We start from the raw sequence: 20,414 nt of genomic DNA on the forward strand, positions 1-20,414 counted from the left end.
AGGATAAGGACCCAGGAAACTTGGTTTCTGAGTTCTCATATGTGATTTCTGGGCTCTGCAGCCTTCTAAAGGACTCCTACCCGCCCCCCCCCCCCCGCCCCCCATCAGTTTTTTCCCAGTCCTGTCTGGTAAGCCTTGGACATTTAATTCTTCTCCACCACCTGAATGGTCACTTGGGGTCAAAAAAGAGCCATAAGGGTTGAAGGCAAGGTGGCCTCTCAGAGAGTTGCTAAGGGCCCTACCTGGGAGGCAGCCTATAGTGCTATAAATGTAGGATACTTGGGGGTCCTGTTTCCCACGAGGGCCAGAAACAGCTCTTCTGTTTGTTCCATTCAATGTATTCTCTGCAAGGAATTTCACTGGGAACACAGAAGACACAGCCATAAAACTTTAAGACGTGTGAGCAGTTATTTTGAGGATAATGTGTCTTGAGGACTCTACGCCCAGACAAATTAAAAAATAAGCGGGTTTCCAACAACTAAGGATGGGCCAATCTCTGAGGTTATTGAGTAAAAAGTCAACACTGTAAAGTCAATTACACTATTGACAGATACTCTTACAAGGAGATTTCACATCATAATTATATGCAAAGGAACCCAGCAAATACAAGCTGTGTAATGATCAGCTAATAAAAGTAACACTTCTTCTATGTCAATAACAGTTTCAGAGTTAGGACAAACAAACATGGCCTTTGCCACTCAGTGGTGGGGAAAAAAAAATCCCTGAAAGACAAATATTTTCACTTAAGGAGAAGTCACTTAGACTCACATAGAAAACCTGTCGCACAAAGCAGAGTAGGAAATTGGTCTTTAGTGGGTGCTAATGACTCTCTGGTCCTCCCTCTGTCCCTGGCTGAACTGATGGGGGCAGTGACGTAAACACTGAACAACCCCAGGATCCCTTGGGGACTGTCACGGGTCTGGCAGACATCTGCTATTGTTTTAGTCTCCTGTGGGCTATTTTCCTTTTCATCTGAGCTGAATTCAGGTTCAACTGACACATGGTCAAATTAAAAAAAAAGTTAAATTACAATGAATGGAAAGAGCAAAACAAGATTCGCACCCCCCCCCGCCCCCCGCCCCCTGGAACACTCATTAGTGGGTTTTAGACAGACATCAATTCCTCAGATACCTCCATGGCTATGTTTATGTTTATTCTTTCTGAAAGCATCTCAGTGCCTATTATTTGCCGGGCATTTGGGACATTTAAGAAGGCAAAGTATTTATTATGAGCAAGGGTCCTTGACCTTACAGAGAACATGCAACACTCCTCTCCCTCCTTCATTTCTCCTAAAACTGAGGTGGAACTGGTATTTGGACAATGCATTGGTAATGCGCAATGGTTTTCTTTACTGGTTATCTCGTCCTTAGGGTAACCTGTCTAGTTTTTGCAGCAGTTCTGCATTTATTGAACATTTCTCTGACGCTCAGGAGGGTCCCTCTGAGACCACGCGTGCTTTCATAGTGGACAGACACGTGCCATTTTGAAGCTACTGTCACTCAGCCTCAAACCCACCCTTTTACAGTGTTTCAAAGGCTGTGGCTGGGGCTGGGCTGTGCAAGCCACACGTTAGGCTGCGAGAATAGGAGGTGCCACGGAAAGTCTGGGAAGGGGGTGGAGGAAGAAAGCGTATGCTCCTTCTTGTGTGTGTCCTGTTCACTCGTAGTGGCAGTTCATTCCTGTTGTAGCTGCTGAATCCAGCTGTGGGCCTCCTAACGCTTCTAGAACCAACTTCTTCATGTTTCCTTAGAGGGCTTGGACCAGCAGGAGATCTCCTAAGACCCCTCTGGTCCTTCCACAGATCGCTCCTCTGCGATCAGAGACTCTAGCCACGGTTAAGGGTACCCCTCAGAGGTCTAGATCCCTGCCCCCAGCTCCTCTTCTGAGGTCTCAGCCCCACCCCCACAGGGCAACCATCCCAACCGCTTCCCTTTCTTCTCTTAGCCCGAGGGGATGGGGCTCCTTCCAGTGACCACCCTCTCCAGGACACCTGGAGTTCTCTTTTCACCTTTCCAGTTACCTGGTTAATAACTTCCTACCTGGTTAATTGTTCTTAACATAACCGTCTCCCTGTTTGAATACCTAGTGTGATTTCTGCCTCCTGACTGCACCTGGAACTGTTTTGTGGTCTTTTACTGTGGAAGAGCCAAAGTGAGGTGCTCACTGAACCGGACTGCATAAGTGGCAGCTCTTTAACCAGAAACAAGACTTCATTGTTTTGCTGTGGTGGTTTGTTATATTCTAACCAGAACATAACCAGAAAAAAAAATATTTTAAATAATGCCTCTTGGGACTACTAATCAGTAAAATTATGATACTTTACACTACGAGGGTATAGTAAAAATTATATTACGGGGTGACTCCCACTGAAGGCCAACGTGGTCTCAGGTCTCTCCCACCATGTTCTGGCTCTTCTGTACCTTCTACGAGGAGCGGCTGAAGCCACATCCAGATCCACGTGGCAGGCACTGAAAGACTGCTCAACACAACAACCTGAAATCTACACTTAGAACATGCTAATGAACATGGATTGTTGCTCCCCATGAATACAGTCTACAATCTCAAAGTCTGGCCAACCAAAAAGGTAAGCTAGGAGGTAAGCAGAAAAGATGTTAAGGAGGAACAGAATATGGAATATGTCTCTCTCATAATGTGAGGCAAAGGCATTGATACTTTGGCTTCGTCAAGAGGCTTATCATTTAAGAACTAAAGAACTATTGATCTACAGACAACCAAGAAAGATCCTAGAGAAGTATAATAGAGAGACCCTTCCATATAGTTTTGGAAAGTATCATCATGTTGGGCTAGCAGAAATGAAAAGTGGTTTTCTAACTCTATTACTATTCTAATTCCAACCAAATTCTTTTCTTATCAGGTCCTAGACACCAGTGTCTGCCCGGAAGACTGAGGGACTTCCATCCTGAGATGGAAGAGAAGGCTGGTTTCTCTCAAGAGAAGGCTGGTTTGCCGGAAGAGTGAGTGGGAAAGCGCCACATCGTTGCTTCACATGAGTGAGCTTGACGTGGTATCTCCCTCAGGCCCCAGCTAACAGACTTTCTGGGGTGGTTTGCTCTGGGACATGACACACTATGAAAGAAAAATGGCCTTCAGGTGCAAACTTAATCTAGAAGTGCCGAGTGAGCAAGGAGATGATGCTGTGGAGGGGCACAGCTCAGGGTGATGGGCCTTCCCAGCAAGAGCCTGGGCAAACCTGAGGAGGCATCAGCCAAGTGAGACTCAGCCCCTGTCTATGGCAAGCGAACCATAGACGACACAGGTGGATACAGAGGAATTTTACTACACAGAGTCACCCATTAAAGGGCCACAACCAAAATATGGGGGCTTTCAAAGGAAAGGGAAATTCATCCAGGGTTACCTCAGAGGCCATGCTCAGAAAAGCTTTGTGAAGCAATCATTTTTGTGATGGACCCTGAAGGAGGTACCTGTGGAGGCTGAGGGAAGTCTACACAGAGGCAACCGAATGGATAAGATGGGCCAATACCGGACATATCTGGGGAACAGATTTGGTTCGAGGAGACAGGAGGACAGGGGTAATGTCAGGCTGATGTGTGGGAGCCATGGAAGGTGTTTCTGCAGCCAGCTGGAGAGGCACATTTTAGGAAGTCAGTCTGGAAGTGGCTGATGGGTGGGTGGGAATGGGCAGAGAAGCAGCAGGAGAATGGGAGGCAGCATCCACACTGGCACATGTGAAAGGTCTAAGCTAGCGAGAGACCCTAATCCAGGGCCGGCAGTGGAGATAAGAAGGATGGAAGAAGGAAATTTCCCAAGGAAGGGTTCATGTGGTTTGGCAACTGACCTGATTCTTGGAAGCAGGGGAATGAATACCACCTGTTATTTTTATCCCACTTACCGAAGGCACTTTTCACACATGATTTTGCATTTCATTTTAGTGGCAGACCAGTTAGCCTAGAATCTAATGAACAACTTGCTCACCACTTCCTTCTACCCACCTTGCCCCACCTTCTTACAAAAAAAAAAAAAAAAAATCTTAATTTGTCTTCATCTCCTCATCTGGAAAGAGATCAAGATAATTTGAGCCCAGAAGGCGAAGCCAGATTGGAGTCACTTTGCCTTTTCTCAACACCCAAACCAGGTTTATTTGTCTTCACTCCTTAGAGGCTGGTCCTCTGCATCCCAGGTGGCCCCGTGGGACACATGATGCCCTTCCTACTCCTTGCCCAGTGAGTGCCTCCCTTACCTCACAGCTGCCGTCATTCCAATGGGAGTGATTGGCAACGGCCGAACTCCAGGAAACAGCCCGCGGCTCAGAACACGTGCTCCATTTTGTATCACTCCTGGAGGAACTGGAAAAACAAAAAGAGAAGAAGATGCCACACATGAATTCAACTGTGAAGCTTTCTGTTTTGAGTCAGAAATTTTGGATACACCAGAAAGAGAGAAAGAGAGAAAGGGAGAGAGAGAAAGGGATTATTATAGGCACAGAGAGTGAGCAGCGACAGAGACACACAAACACACACACACACACACACACACACACACGCATGCTCACAGGAGGGGAAAGAAAGATGCCACGCCTCAAGAAAGAGATTCGGTCAGCCATGTCAGACCAATACCTTACAATGAAATTATTGATGCACTGGTTTAAAAAAGGGTGAGTTTTGAAAAGCAGGCTTCAAACATTACTTTCTTGCATTTATTAAATATAAGCCTTTATTTCCAGTCAGACCCTAACAAGATCTTGAGAACACTAACCCAAGTCGAGTAGCAATGACCAAACAAAACCATTTCGTCATGCTTCTCTGGTCATGGTCAGAAGCTGAGAACATCTTTCTATTTGTCCTTAACCCAACAAGAGAGGCAAAAGAATAGCAAAGCTGATTTTATAAGCTGCTTGGCACTTCAGTGCTCACAACACCGTGTGTGTTCACAATATCTCTGCCGCCCAAGGAAGGACCCTTCCTCAGCATGGCTGCGAGTGGACAGCGGGCTGGGTTGCTCTGGCTCCTGTCTTAGAACCACGGACAGCCCACTCTGGAGGGCCCAGTGCCTCCTTCCTTGAAGCTTCCCCAAAGCAAATCTCCTGAGAGTTCTCTTGCCATCCCGCCTTCTCCTACACACACACATCCCTGGTGCAATCGTGAGCCGAATTTTTGACAGTGACCATCAGATCATGTCAGTTTCCATACAAACCCACAGTGGCCTCACCCCTATATGAGGATTTACATGACAGGGGAACCACAGGACACGCCCAGTTGTCCTTCTTTTACGACCTCCTGGACAGCGGTTTCATTAGGTTCAAGGCAACATTCTTACTGTACGACCACTTGTCCGTGTGTCTACAGGGCCAGGCACGCGTCGTGAAGCACTGAGGCAGGGCTTGGAGTCTTAGATTTCATTTCAGTTTCTCTGGAGTGACTTTGTGCAAGTTACTGAAACCCTTTCTTCCTTCTCTGAACAGCGTCCTAGGAACCTGTCTGCCATCAGCGTCCTAAGTCCCCAGAGCTCTGGCTGGGTCCCTGGGGGGCCCTTGTCTCATCCAGAGACAAGGTAGATAAATCCTGCCTTATCAAACAAAGGCCATGTCAAAAAAGGCTCTAGAAAATCGTACATTCAAACCCTTCTGGATATTAAGTTTTAAAGTCAGTTTTATTTATGTAGAACACTCTTTAAAAAACACAGACTCTTTACTCCTGTGATGTTTAGGCCTCTAAGGACACGTTTCCATAAATATTCCAGACCTTGAACTAGAGTCTTCCATGCAGGATGGATGCTCACTCCTGAATACAGATAATGTTATATAGACCAATTCCCAGAAAATTCTGTGGCTCTTGCTAGTATTTCCACTATTTCTCTTCCAGGTTTATGTAAGGCCCTTGCTACTGAGTTTGATAAAGGGTGGATAGGAGGCAAAACCCAACGCCAAAACCAGTACTACTAATGCAGCCCAGGGGTCCAGAATCTTTCTGTTCTCTTACCATATTTAACTGTGACAGTCGGCTGAACGAGATCAGGACTCTTACCCGCCCCTGATTACCAGCCTGATTTCAGATAGATCATCTGAGACAGGAGATACTTGGTATCTCAAAGCATGAAACCTGTTATAATGTCATAGTGGAGGTAAGTATCCTATTTTGCTTAGTTGATGAGTTCTAAAGAAGAGTATCTACAATTTCTATTAACTGATCTACATTACGCATTTCAAGACCTCCCCCACAGCTACAAGACAGAGTGGTATTGGTGTAAACACAGACACACAGATCAAGGAAGAAAACAGAATCCAGAAATAGGCCCATAAATACGTGGCCAACAGACCTTTGGCAGAGGTAGCCAGACAACACAACGGGGGCGGGGGGAGGGTGGTGGCGGTTACAACAACTGGCGCTCCATTCAGGAAAAAAATGAGCCTCGGTCCCTTACCTCATGCCATACACAGAAGTTCATTAGAAATGGATCATCATGTACATGTAAGGATTAAAATGATAAGACTTTTAGAAGAAAATATCGGAGGAAAAATCTCACTAATTCCCAAGGACAGGCACGCAGAAATCATTAGGACGCTAGAGTCTGTAGACAGGTGCTTTGGGTTGTTTGAAAAGAGAGGCTTTTTGTTCGCCTGTCTGTCTTGGAGACTGTGGGAAAGGGTTTTCAGTTATCCTGCTGTACGGTAGGTAGTCTCTTTGAAATGGTCATAAACGACAGGCTTACTCCCATTCTGATCAAACTAGTGAGGATTTCTGTCACTGGGATCTCATCTAGAACACAGAGCAAATCTGATAGAAAGGACTACTTGTTAAAATCACTTAAATACTTAAAATCTGGGGCGCCTTGGTGGCTCAGTCGGTTAAGAGTCCAACTTTGGCTCAGGTCATGATCTCACGGTTCGTGGGTTTGGGCCCCGTGTCGGGCTCTGTGCTGACAGCTAGCTCAGAGTCTGGAACCTGCTTCGGATTCTGTGTCTCCCTCTCTCTCTGACCCTCCCCTGCTCACGCTGTATCTCTCTTTCTCTCTCAGAAAGAAATAAAAACATAAAAAAAGAGAGTAAATACTTAAAACCTATACCATAGTTATAATTCTTGCCAGCAAAATTAGTACAGTATCACATAGACTATATCGATAAATGGATTAACATACCAAGTACCTGCTTATGTATTCCATGTAGGGGACACACCAGCTCACCACAGCTAAGTGGGACAGACGGAGAATTAGAGAGGCAATGGAAATATACTATGGCGAGAGGCCTATAGGCATGAAGGACGGAGACGCCTAACCTGAAGAAGGGTATCTGGGAAGACTTCCTGTGAACTCCAATCGGAGTTGGCATTCAAAGGCAGAGGAATGAGAAATACAAGGCCTGGAAGTAATAAAAATTACAATGTGCACGAGAACAAAAACTGGTTTAGCTAAAGCATACGGTCCTCTGCAGGGAGGAGGAGTGTTTGGGCTTCATCCCATGGATGTGGGGAAAACCATTAGAGGGTTCTGAGCAGGGAAATGGTCTGCAGCACGGTTGATGAGAGCCAGACTCTGATGTTGGAGGGGCCTAACACCATCTCTGCATCCCATCTCTGGGTCTGCATCCCATCTCTGTCATTTACTGCCTGGGTCCCCTGAGCAAGCCACTTCAGAGGATGGGGACAGAAATGGTATTTATCTCACAGAGCGGAGATTTAGCTGAGTTATTAAAGGCACTACTATTATAGAAAATATATCTTAGTCGTTGTCATCATAAACAAAATCAACACCCCCTGAGCACCCTGAGGCAGCCTCCATTACAGGTGAGCCCAAAGTCCGTAAGAACAGAACAGGACAGGGGTGCCTGGGTGGCTCAGTCGGTTAAGCATCCGACTTCGGCTCAGGTCATGATCACACGGTTTGTGGGCTCGAGCCCCGCGTCAGGCTCTGTGGTGACAGCTAGCTCAGAGCCTGGAGCCTGCTTCAGATTCTGTATCTCCCTCTCTCTCTGACCCTCCTCTGCTCATGCTGTCTCTCTCTCAGAAATAAAAATTAGGAAAAAAAAAAAAAAAAAGAACAGAACAGGACAAACCCAGACCATGGTGGAAGAACGTAGCCATCTTCCTGGTCACAGAACATAGCTGGAAGAGCAATGACAGCTCTTATGGCGCTTCTGTTCCCATGTCGGAGTCACCCCTGTGGGAAATGCCTGGAACGCCTAAATTCCTGGGACAAAGACTGGGGCACGCTGGAAAGTGAAGACAGCAGATGGGAGTCATAGAGCACAGGTTCTCTGGACTCTGGGCATGGCCAGGGAGTCATCTGCCTGCCAAAGAGAAAACCAAGCCCAAGGACACTGGCCCAAGCCCAGAATCTTCTGCCCAAGAGCCTAGAACTGTTACGCCCCAAGGGCATGCCCAGCACGGAGGGAACAAAGAAAGGAAACCAGTCCTCAGTGAGCACGGACTGGGGACGAGTGTCTTTTGCTGCTTCTCACCTCATCTCAGCCTCCAGGGAAGAAGTGCTCTGCGGTGGTTAAGAGTGCAAGCTCAGGGCAACATGGCCTCTGTCCACCCCAAAGCCTTGCCTCACCACGAGCTCTGCAGCTTTGGGCAAGTGCATTATGCCTCAGTTTCCTCGCCTGCAAACTCGGCATAAACACAGCTCATAGGAATGTTGTTGAATATGAAATAAGACGACTGATATAAATTGCTTAGCTCAGCGGCCGGTCCATCGTATAAGCTCGCCATCACCATCTTGTTCATCCTTACTATCCCATGCCATCTCTCTGCCTTCCTCTTGCTAATTATAACGAACAGGGCCTAAGGGGGAAATTCTTCCAGACTTTTTTGCTTTGGAGATATCCCCACCTCCGCCTTTGCCCACATCGTCCTGATTAATGAAGTGTATTCACTTCAAAGAGAATCTCCCGGACAAAGCTGTCCCGCAGCACTAACAAGCTTTCCCTGAGCCGTTTCCTGAACCTCACAGACTTCTGGCACAGAAACCAGGCTCTTCTCCTGACTCCTGGAGTTTGCTCTCAAATGAGCTGCAACCGAACGCTGCTTCTGCAAACCAACCCTGGCACTCCTCAGTCCTTATCACTGGTGGTGCTCTTCATGTTGGGATGGCGATGTGTTCCTATTTGCTCACCGGCTGCCAGAAGCCAGCTGTGACACTTAACCACCCTCCCCTATTTCCTCCTTCCTGTCTCCATCCCTGAGCGTCAGGAACGTGGCTTCTGGAAAACGAATCGCAGCCAGTCTAAAATGTCTGTGAGGGCTATATTGAACTAATTTTTGATTCTGGGGACTCCGAGGGAGCAAGAATCCATTCCTCAACTGGTTTCCTATCGGCACGGTCTAGCTTTCCCTTCCTCTTCCTCCTGTGTTGCCCTCAGGGTGAATCAGAATACCTAGAGACGGAGCCTGTCCCACCCAACGCATTGAAATTGTACTGAAATTGTACCATGGCTCCAGCCCTCCCGTGGAGAGGAGGACAGTGAGAAACTGGATATGCCTGTGGCTGTCACTTCAAGGGGCACAGGCCTCCAGCAACCCTCCTTTTCTGTAAGATCAGTTCAACGTCCAGCTTTTATACATGAGAAGATGCATCTCTGAGATTCTCGAGTTGCTGGGACGAGGCGCCAAGGACAGGGGCCCCAGGGCTCCCACTTCTTGCTGATCACGCCCTTTCTCTAATAGTGTGGTCACTCCAAGACTACTTATTTTTAACAAGAAAGTAACATACACACAAAGAGAACTGAACCAGGCAGCACCGCTCACCGTGATCTAAGTGTGATCACCTGGAGGACCCAAGAAAAATGTCTAAGGCACAAGACACACTTGCCTCCATTCTGCCACCCTCAGCACATCTCCATCCGAGCCTCCCCAGCCTCCCCAGCCTCCCCAGCCTCCTTGATTTTTCACGGCTTCTAAAAGTAACCTCTGAGCTCCTGCTGCCTTTGGAGGGCAGCCCTGGCTGACGCTACCAGAGACCATAAGCTGAGCAGCAAGCGCTTCCAATCATCCTTCCCATTCCTGAAGTGGGACGTTCCACCTGCTTACTTGGAGAGAAGCAGGGGAGGGGGCTGGAATGGGGGAGCCTCCACCGAGGTCGTCTTTCTTCTCCAGCGCCTGGTGTGTTGGACACACAATCTAGTTCCAGGGGTGTGTGGAACGCTGCCTCCTTCCCTCTCCTCTGCAGTCCCATTTTTGTTGTTTTGTTTATTATTCCAGAGTTCCTCTCTGGGAGCGTTCCAACTAGGGATTACATAAGCCTCTGAAGGTGAGTAATGGTGATCTGACTTCCTAACAATCCCTCCATTGGGGCTAAAGATGACTCACAGGGCTTGTCAGAGGGGAACAGCAAAGCAGGTACTTAAGCAGAATCTAGAAACTGGGACTAGTCTATGTAGCCACTTTTATGGGGGGGGGTCAGGTGGATGGATCTGGAAGCATAATCCAAAGTTTAAGAGGTCATGAGGCAGCAATGTCCTGTGCTGAATTTGCTAGAAGTAGTGTCCTATAGCGCATGCAAGACACAACAGCACACCTTCTAGAATGTTCCCCATGCTGCAAAGTGGCAAAGTCTGGAGAAGATCACGTCATCGCTGGGGCTCCTGGGCGTGGGGGTGGGGACAAAATGTTGAAGCCTGTGGTTTTCATTAAATGCACTCAGCTGCCTCATTGAAAGTGAAGCCTCAGGTTGCCAGGAGAGACTGATGGGACTCAGAAGGAGCCAGCTCAAGTAATACAAGGGGCAGCGTCTGGGGGAGGCTGAGCTCCCTTGAGGCTCTGCGGGACCCCTCAAAAATAAAGGGGCTTGGCTGACTGGGATTCTCACCAGTTCCTTGAGAAGTTTCTTTTATACCATCTACTTAGCTTGGACTAGGGATGGGGGCTGGTGTGCCAGCCCCGGGCCAGCTTGGCAGGTGCCAGGTGCAGGGAAGGAGAGGAAATAATCGACATGGCTGCTGAATGGTGACCTTAAGTGGGGTGGCTACAAAGGTTGATGGCAAAGGAAAAACCTTTCAAGCCGCCCAAGCCAGGCTCTTACTGTTGGAAGTGACAGCAGCAGACAGACTCGGCTGGTGGCCCCTGTTCAAGCTGCATCATGCAGCCCAGGAGGGGAAAACAAGGGGCCATAAATAGTGCATGAGGAGGCTCTGTAAACAGAGCTCGGCCACAGCCCAGCCCAGGGGGCTGAACACAGGCAGCTCCCCATGCGTGGGCAGAGGGATGGCTGACCGCTGCGCACACAATCCACACGGGGACACACGCGCACAGACAACACGAGGCAAACTGCCTGCCCTCTGCCACTGTGGCTGGGTGTCTGCTGCCTCTGAACCTTGTTGGTGAGGAATCACCACCTACTCTTTCCAGGCTTCGGGCGAAGCTGGTGGGGCAGGGGGATGGGGGCTGCATCACGAAAAGTCTTTACCCCTTCTCCCTTTGGGGTGCCAGGCACTCACCGAAACCCAGGAAAAGAAACAGGCAACATAAAATAAGAACAAGGGGAGGGTGAGGAAGAGGGAAGCCGAGAAATGCTAAGAGAAGATCAACCTCCCCCCCAACGCCCCCCGACTCCAGGCTGACCAGTGGCCTCCTGGCTTCCCACGTGCACACCACAGACACTCAATGAATGTTCACTTCTTTCCTAAAGTCCTGTTCGCATCTTCAGGGCTTTGCTCTGGCCTGTTGACCATGCACTAGCTTGACCACGAGGGGATTTTATTAGAGACTGGGGCCAGACGGGACGGAGAATATGAAGGTGGTGATCCTACCGTCTCCCTAGCCTTTACATGTCCTCTTGGCAGCTCTTGCCAATGGGCCACCCTTTCCATGACTTTTGTGGGCTTCCTGGTTCCTTCCTTCTAGGACCCTGGAGCCCTCTCCTTGGCCTGGGGCTTTTACGATGGCTGGGCCAAGGCTTGATTTCTCACAGTGCTAAGACTGAGGCAGGAAGAAAGCCTTCTGAGCATGCCCTACAGCTTTGACACGTAAACACGGATCTTTTGAAACTCAAATTCAGCATTTCCATGCAAGTAAGACTATGGATACCCTGAAAAAAGAATTATTTATCGCTTGGGCGTTATAGTGAGGGAGTGGGGAGAAGTTCATTTAGCCATGAAAACATCAAAAACCGTTAGCCTGTCAACAAATCAAGATCAATCTGGTTTCTCTTCTAACCTGTGCTCAAGAATCCACTAATAATGGACTTCATGGAGGCTGCCAGGGATCTGTTAATACCCAATCCCCCTGCCTCTTTCCCTCTTAATTCCATCATTCTGGTTCATCAAAAGCATTTCCTTACGCCAGCGATCCCTGTGCACAGTGGCCGGGTGCTAAGGAAGATGCTCCCGAATCTTCCACGGCTCTGATGAAAAATGTACGTTTTCCTCATGTTAAGCCATGCAACCTGATTCTCAAAACCACTGCAGACTCTAACGTGGTTACAATCTGTCTGTGCTCTTCCTGCAATGTCAACTGAGAACGGAGTTTTTTCTTTTGTTTTCAATTTCTCTGCAACTTCAAACATCATTTAAAAACCACATTACAGGCTAACTGCTAGTTACTGGACTGTACCAGTTACACGAGTGCTTAGCAGTGATATTTGCGTCTCGGAGGTGTGGGCAGCCTCTAATACTCCAGCTGCTGGCAATCTGAGATTAGCAAGAAAGAAAGGGAATGCCACATCTTTTGGAGCAGGTAACGGCAGTTCCTGACAGAGGGATGGGTCTCTCCTGAGAAGACGTGGCCACATCTCTCGGGTCTTTTGAAAGAAGGAAGCAGAAAAATAGAATCAAATTCCCCAAAGCTCTGGGGAAGGCTGTGCCCAGTGGAGGGCTATGAAGGATGGTCTGGAACTCCACATCGGTCAATTGTTAACAAAAGCACCCAAATATGAAGGTGGGGGATTCCCTGACTCAGGATGCCAGGTAGCCCCCAATGAGCTGAAGGTCCAGCCCCAAGAATGAGCCTGCTGGGCACTAGACCCTGGAAAGTGTCATGCTGGCGTCTGCAGATCCCCAATCAGTGTGTTTAGTCAACAGGAGGCTGCAAGGCAGCAACGTCCTGAGCAGATCCCAGTAAGTGAGCTGGCTTCCGCTCAACAGGGTCCTGGTTGGGGGTGAAGTGTGGCCTGGGGAGCTAGCTTCAAGTAGAAGAGGAGGGGGGCAGACAGATATCTCCATTTAAGGTCATTTTCCATCACTCAGGAAGAAGACCTTTCTAAGGTGTAGCTCAGAGGTGGTAAAAAACACAATAGAAGAGAAGTTCAAGGAAGGAAAAGTGCTATTTCAAGCTTCACATTACTCAGTGGCCAAAAGCCGGTGAAGACAGGAGCCCTGCTTGGCTAAATTAGCCTGGCCCTTCTCTATGACAGCTTAGAAGGCTGGTGGGGATGGGGCGGGAGGCACCATGATGGTTCGTTTCAAGGCTACTTCAAGTTCCTGCATATCCACCTTGCCAGACTTTCCTCTTCTCTCTAGCTATAAAATGGCAGCCTGCTATTAATGAGGTCCCAAAGGGGAAAGAAATTTCTAAAAATGGGCACTGCTCTGTTCCGTAACGGTTAAGCTGGCCCCACAAAACCTTTTCTAGCAGAAACTACAAACTCACAGGAACTATTCCTAGAGGAGAAAGGAAGTTCTCTCTGTGGGGATTCATTATAGGGTCTGCTTCCCTTCCCCCAAGTCTTAAGCCCTGAAATTATATTAAAACTTTGTCATCTTGGAAACACACCTATGCTTTCATTCACACATAGGCGTGGCCGCATGTCTGTAGGCATATGCATGTAATCACGCACTCAGGTTATGTTTTAAAGTGATTCTATAAGGGAAGTTCTATTTGAGCATTAGTTCTTCCTATGGCCTGGTATATAAATGAGAAGGTTAAGTTCACGAACTACGGTGCTGTAGGCTATAGAAACATCTACTCACAACCTGCTTGTATCTCAGGGGGAGTATTCAAAAGCATCATGGCACTGGCAGCATCAATGTCAGGATCTGGAAAAATCAACCAATAAATAACATTATTTACAACGGGGCCGGTGTCTGTGTGTGTTTTTTCCCCCTGCAAGTTACAGTTTATGAAAGCAACAGAGAAAAAAAACAATCTGGGAACAAGATGAGCTGTCCCAAAGGTGACTTTCTTCCCATTTGCACTTGAGAGGAAGAAAGGTATTCTAGAATGAGATGTAAGGGGCAGGTTAGTAAGTTTCTCAGACAAAGCATGGTCCTTCCTCATTTTGCTAATTTCATAATCTGGACTGTATGTTCCTGATAAGTTGCTGATCTATGCACCCCTACAGCTTGCTCGCCTGGCATGGAGGAGTAGGGTGATAACGGGACATTTAGCTGTAGGAGTCTTTGATGAACTGCCGAAGCTCACAGCACCGAAAAGAGAAAGCCCTAAATATACCTGCGTCTAGTGAGATACAAACAAGACATCGGGTCATTTCCATCTGTCAGCAGAATGTAAATTGTACTTTATGAGATGGTGTGTGTGCACACAGTGGTGGTAGAGGTAATGAAGGCATTAAACACACACACACACACACACACACACACACTTAATATATAAAGAAAACATTAAAGTTATGGTGTTGAGGTTTGCTTTCACATCTATTACTGCTTTTAATATGGGACAAAAAAAATACTCATCACCTTGCTGCTATAATTCTTAATAGGTTTCTGAATCCTTACTGATCCACCAGTTGACAGATGGCAGGTTATATAGAGACAGAGGAAAAAATATTATCCCTTTATAACTAAATTCATTTTCCTCTGAGAAACAGCAGCGCTGCTGCTATGGAAATGAAAGTCACCATGGCAACAGTAAACAACCCCCAAGAATGGTCACTGAATAGGCTGAAAAGAACATCTGCCCCAGCGCAGCATCCCAGCTGCCCTGGGGCGAAATTCGCTAATAGTGCAGTGATGCTGCGTGACAGAAGCTGCCGCCTGTGCCCTGTCCAAATAAATGAAGTGTGCAATTGAAGTCGACATCAAAATGCCTGCCCTTGCAGATTACTACCTCTGCGTCCGCTAAACCCAATGACTAATGATGGGGGGGGGTGGAAATCAGGGGCGCTCGCACTTGTCAGTTTTTGTACAAATTACACACCAAAAAATTCAATTTACTACTAATGGCTCCATGGCACTTTATTTTGGGTATTATGCTAGGAAATGACTTTTTTACTGTTTTAAAAAAGTACATTTTTCATACTTCATATGTGCAGTTTAATTCCAAGGGAGTAATGTGATACTGTATAAAGCCCCACAAGCGATTAATAATATGGATGACGCTGGTTCGAGAAGACAATGTCTCAAAAAAATGGGGGGAGGGGAGAAAAACTTCTTTACAGGCTGGTTTCGATTTCGCCTGCAGGAGGCCCGTTACTTATACTCTATAATGGAGTGAAGGTTTATTTTCATAGGATATTGTATGAGGAATAGGTAAATTAACTTATTTGGCAACTCATGGGGTAAAGTTTCTAAAACAGCCATCGCCCCCACTGATATTAAAAAACATATATATAGTAGTCGCACTGAAAGACTGAAGGTCCCATTCATGGTCCCCGTCTCCGCACACAGCGTGTTGCCAAAAAGCAGGTCTAGTAGCTTCTGGAAGGTTTTTTGGAGGTACTGAGGTCTTCTCCCATTTCCTCTTTTTGGAAAGGGCCCCTTCCTCTTTCAGGGTGGAGAAAACACACCTGTTTCTTGGGAGAGCAAATGTTCTTTGCCATCTTTGAGGACAGAGCTGCTGCCAGCCACCGGGCTTGGCCTGGCCACCCGGCCCTGGCCTCCGCAGGCAACTCTTACCCGGACTTTTCCTCAACAACCAGGAGGTTCGATGGGGACAGATGGAGCAAGAGGAAATACGGGTAAAATGTCAGGAGTCTTTTCCTGTTTATTTTCCCAGAAAATTAAAGAAAGTAGTTCTTTATTCTTCAAAAACACATGACCACAGGAGGAAGGTACAAAGGGCCACAGATAAAAGACAAAAGGTAAAGAAATGAGAAAGAGAATCTTGAGGAAAAAGAGCATCAACACTCAGGCGAACTTCGCGGAACCGAAGAGGCAACTTGGGAAGTGCTTCAGGCCCACAAAGCATCACCTCGACCACCATCCCCGCCCCATCTGAGCCAAATAAACACAGCGACTAATTCAGGACAAGTCCCCCCAATGCTTCCTTCTGACCGAGCAGACGTGCCACACCCAAGGCCACCTTGGCCTCCGGGAAGGTGCCACACCCTGTCTTGTCAATATCTTATTCGTAATCAATTCCCAGGGACCTACTCTGCATTCTGAATGGCTCCCTTCCTGGGTGCATAACCCTGAACGTGCAACCCTGGGGGCAGAATGGGAGGGAGGGGGAGGCATGGGGTGCTTTCTTGACATCCTAGCAGCTGCACCAGCATGAGAAAACATAATTATGTGTTTACTGCATGCACACTGGCATCACGGTGCCCACCGCCCCCCCCCCCCCCCCCCCCCCCCCCGTTCCCTGGAGGGACGCAGGGAGTGCCACCTTCGGTGTACGGTTTGCCACATTTCACACCAGCGCTACCATCACCAGCATCAAGACGACAGCACAACAGAGACACAGGTCTCCATCACCCCAAAGTTTCCTTGTGTTCCATTTGCAGTCACACCCACCTCTGCCCCGGACAACTCCTGGTTTGCTTCCTATGATCCACCTGATGTGGTGGCAGTAGCTCATTCCTTACCACTTCCATCACCGTGTACTATTCCGCTCTAAAGACAGAGCCACATCTTGCTTCTCCATCTGCCTGTGGATGGTCATTTCGGCTGTTTCCAGCTTGGGATCTTATAAAAGAAGCTCCTAGGAGTTTTTGCATTATTTTCACTTCCCTTGGGTAACTGCTGGGAAGTGCATGTTTTTTCCCCCCAAATGTTTCTTTCTTTTGAGGGAGAGAGACAGAGAGCATAAGCAGGGGAGAGGCAGGGGGAGAGGGAGAGAGAATCCCAGGCAGGTTCTGAACTGATAGTGGGAGCCGGATCCCACAAATTTTGAGATCATGACCTAAGCCGAAATCAAGAGTATGCTGTTCAACCAAATGACCCGCCCAGGTGTCCCAAGTGCAAGTTTAACTTTATAGGAGACTAACAGACTCTCTTCCAAAGAGGCTGTCCCCATGTGTGAGAACCCCAGGCATTCCACACTTTAGTCAATACTTGAAGCTGTCAAGCTTTTAAAATTTTACCCACCTTTTAAATACAGGTGGTCATTCACTGTGGTTTTAATTTTTATTTCCCTAATGACAAATGACCCTGGGCATCTCTTCATGGGCTTAAAGGCCAGTGGTGTATCTTCCTTGGTGAAAATTCTGTTCAAGTTTGTGCCCATGGCTTAATTAGGTTGTTTAACTTATTACTGAATTGTAAAGCTCCCTAAACATTCTGGATAGATGTCCTTTGTGAGAAATATATTTTCCTCAGTGCATGGCCTATTTAGTTTCTTAATAGTGTCTGTTAATTAAGCAGAAGTTCCACATTTTTAGGAAGTCCCATTTATGAATTTCTTTCACAATAAATGTTTCTTGTGTGTGTGCCCCAACTAGGGAATTTTTGCCTACCCTAAAGTTGCAATGATTTCTCTCCTGAGCAGTTTCTATTTTAGTCTCATGTGTGAGGGTAACACTATCTGGGTTCAATACTCAGATTTACAGGTAATGCAAATGGAAATCATCAACCAGAACTCTTTTTTCATCCAGTAAGCTGGTGAAGAACAGACCTCTCATAACTGTACAGATCAATACCGGAAGGACCTGCTTTGGTTCCTGGTGCATTGTGGGAAAACCAGGCAGCCGGAGAAAGGCTTGTCTCTCAGACCTGGTGTGAAGCAGCTGACATGCCTTTACGATGGTCACACCCTGACACCCTGGGTGTGCTTCAGAGCTGACAACCTGTCACTCTCCCCTCTACAGAGATGCTATGATGCTCGTTCCTATCTACTATTATTGTCTAAGTTTTCTTCCCCTTCAAAAAAGATCGTGAAGGTAGTGCGTGCTCTCTGTAAGAAACTAGACACGAGGTGGGTCTAATTTGCGAAAGAAATGTCTTCCCCATAGACCCATTCCCCAGAATCCCATTTTCTCCTACATATGTGCAGAAGTTGTCTATACAAATGCAGACATTTAGACACATTCACTGAAATACCAACAGACCTATATACATACTCGTGCACACGCCTCTATTCTTCAAAGATGGATTTGTATGGAAAATACTTTTCTGCAATTTTTTTCTTCAAGTTTTCACTAGATAACACATCCTGGCAACCTTTCTTATTAGCATCCATTATCTGAGGCCTTCTGTGGTGACTTTTTCATGTGTAAAAACACACCACACTGTTGGTACTGACATTCTCCCCTCTTTGGGCTGCTGACTCTCAGAGGGCAAAAGCAAAACATCTCTAACTTGTGCTCAGCACACCGCTTCTCCCTACAAATCCTGAGCCCCTGAAGGCAGGACCTCAGCACGACAAGCCCCTCCTCCTTCCCTGGGCACCCCTTCCTAAGAGGACGTGGGATGGCCCATTCCTCTCCTCCTCTGCCTGCTCACAGCTCTTGCTTCCTCGACCTCTCTCTGGGGGCTCACCCCGACTTGCTACCTTAGGTAATGTGTTTTCTGAGACCACATTGGGGGTCTCCCTGAAAGATTCAATTCTCTGTGGTCAGGAGAGACCAGTGATGGTTTACATCTTTAGGTAGCAGAGAGGCTTACTGATGGAAGTATTATTCAACAGGACACTTTTGATCCAAGTTTTTTGGCTGGAAGGTTTTTGGCAAATGAGCAACTGTTTGGGGGAGGGGATGGTCTCCTCTGGAGGCATGACTGATTCTGAAGGATAAAAGATACAAGACTAGATGGAGGGGCGGGTGAACAGTGAGTTGACTGCACAGGAGATTCCCTGGGCTTAAAAGAGAGGTTTTCTTCCCCTAAGTGGTTCAATCCAGCTTATCAGCATAAGAAAAGAGAAAGATATTTTGGTCAGGAACTCTTTTCAGGAATGAAGATCTACTTGGCAGGCATACCCTTCGTTGTTGTATCTCTGGGGACCTGGGTGAGGGGTCCAGGAAAATAGAGATGCACTACCCTCGTTATTTTTGGTGAGGAGAGTCTTCCAAAATCAGGATGCTAATTTAGCATCCTCATACAGAATCCTCAAATCATCTACCCCTGCTTCATTCAGGATAACACCAAGTGTGGCATCGTGGATGCTTAATAAAGTTATGACCATCCTTAAAACAGAGCCAATTTCAAGCCAGGATTAAAAAATGCCTCCTCTGCTCATGCTTCAGTAACAAATGTTACTTCTCCTTTGGACCGGCTCCCAGCGCCCCATTTCAATTTTCATCTTTAATGCGGCTGTCTTATTCCATTGCCTCTGCTCTGCAGTACAAGACTGAAAAACGGCCTCACATCTCAAAGATGCTTTCAAATCTTCTTTTCGCGAAGGTACATACACAATTATATTATGCTACGGTGACGGAAATAGGTAACAGAGTTTCTAGAAACAACAGTTCTGCTTCTTAGATTAAAAAAATACATATATATGGCACTTCATTTTTCCCAAAAATGTGGAGATGGGTTTCTTTGGGGCACGGGGGAGGGGGAGGCCTTTTCTCTGTGAGTGATGGAAAAAGAAGTCAAAGCACAAGAACTCTTGGGGTCAAGTCCTCAGTCTGCTGCTAATTAACAAGTGATTTTAATTGTGCAGGGGCCCAGTTCATGTCTTTTAAAATCGTGGTGGGTGGTTGTAGACTTGGGAGGGGACTGGCTGGTTTTTCAAGTCATTCCACACAGTTCCTAGCTCTGCCTATAAAGTCCCCTGACTTCCTCTTCCCTTTCTGGTTCGTGGCTGCCAGGACTACGGATTCCAAGAAGCACCTACCAAATGGCATATTTGTTCAACACCTTTGGAGGAAGCGAATGCCCTCAGTAAGGCTGGAAGGATACCCTACTGCTTCTGGAAGGCCACGACCTGTTATTCTGGGCATTTGCTGGGTCCACTCCGAGCAATCCATCCAGCCTGGACTAGGCGTCTTGTGGATTCTGAGTGTAGCTTCTGTCTGTATTCATTCTCCTTCCTCTGGACTCATGGAGAAGTGACTGCAGAGACCACTTATTTTAACTAAGGATACAATGGACAGTTGGAAGTCCCTGGGTCTGTCATCATGGCTGCAGAGCTGCTGCAAAAATGTGAGTACTGTCCTTAGCGTCACCGAGCTGACTAGTCTCACAAAATGATAAGGAAGCATCGCCTGTATGGAAAGCCTGAGAATTACAACCAGCGATTCTCTTAGAAATCGTTTAATTGTCCAGAGGGTCTAACGCGTTTGTTTCCTCCTGCTCCTCCTCATAAACTGAAATGTTTTACAGGATGATGAAAGGTCTTTACGATACTGAATAAAAAAAAAAAATTTCAAGAAGCATAAAAAAAATCCCACAA

At 47.1% G+C, this 20,414-nt stretch overlaps 1 protein-coding gene across 8 annotated transcripts in view; it reads right to left on the minus strand.

Moving 5' to 3' along the window:
- Positions 1-20,414, minus strand: part of FOXN3 (forkhead box N3) — a 418,273-nt gene that overhangs the window by 16,791 nt on the left and 381,068 nt on the right. For 6 of the 8 annotated variants that reach the window (XM_039232480.1, XM_039232481.1, XM_039232482.1 and 3 more), the window contains 2 exons: positions 13,877-13,942; positions 4,220-4,325 (listed from right to left, as the gene is read on the minus strand). In XM_039232480.1, the coding sequence (XP_039088411.1) occupies positions 4,220-4,325; positions 13,877-13,942 (172 nt within the window). The remainder of the gene's footprint in view (positions 1-4,219; positions 4,326-13,876; positions 13,943-20,414) is intronic. The other 2 variants (XM_039232484.1, XM_039232485.1) reach the window with 2 other exon arrangements.

The sequence above is a fragment of the Hyaena hyaena genome, unplaced genomic scaffold, assembly GCF_003009895.1.
Source record: "Hyaena hyaena isolate Hyena2069 unplaced genomic scaffold, ASM300989v1 scaffold_67, whole genome shotgun sequence".
Lineage (NCBI taxonomy): Eukaryota > Metazoa > Chordata > Mammalia > Carnivora > Hyaenidae > Hyaena > Hyaena hyaena.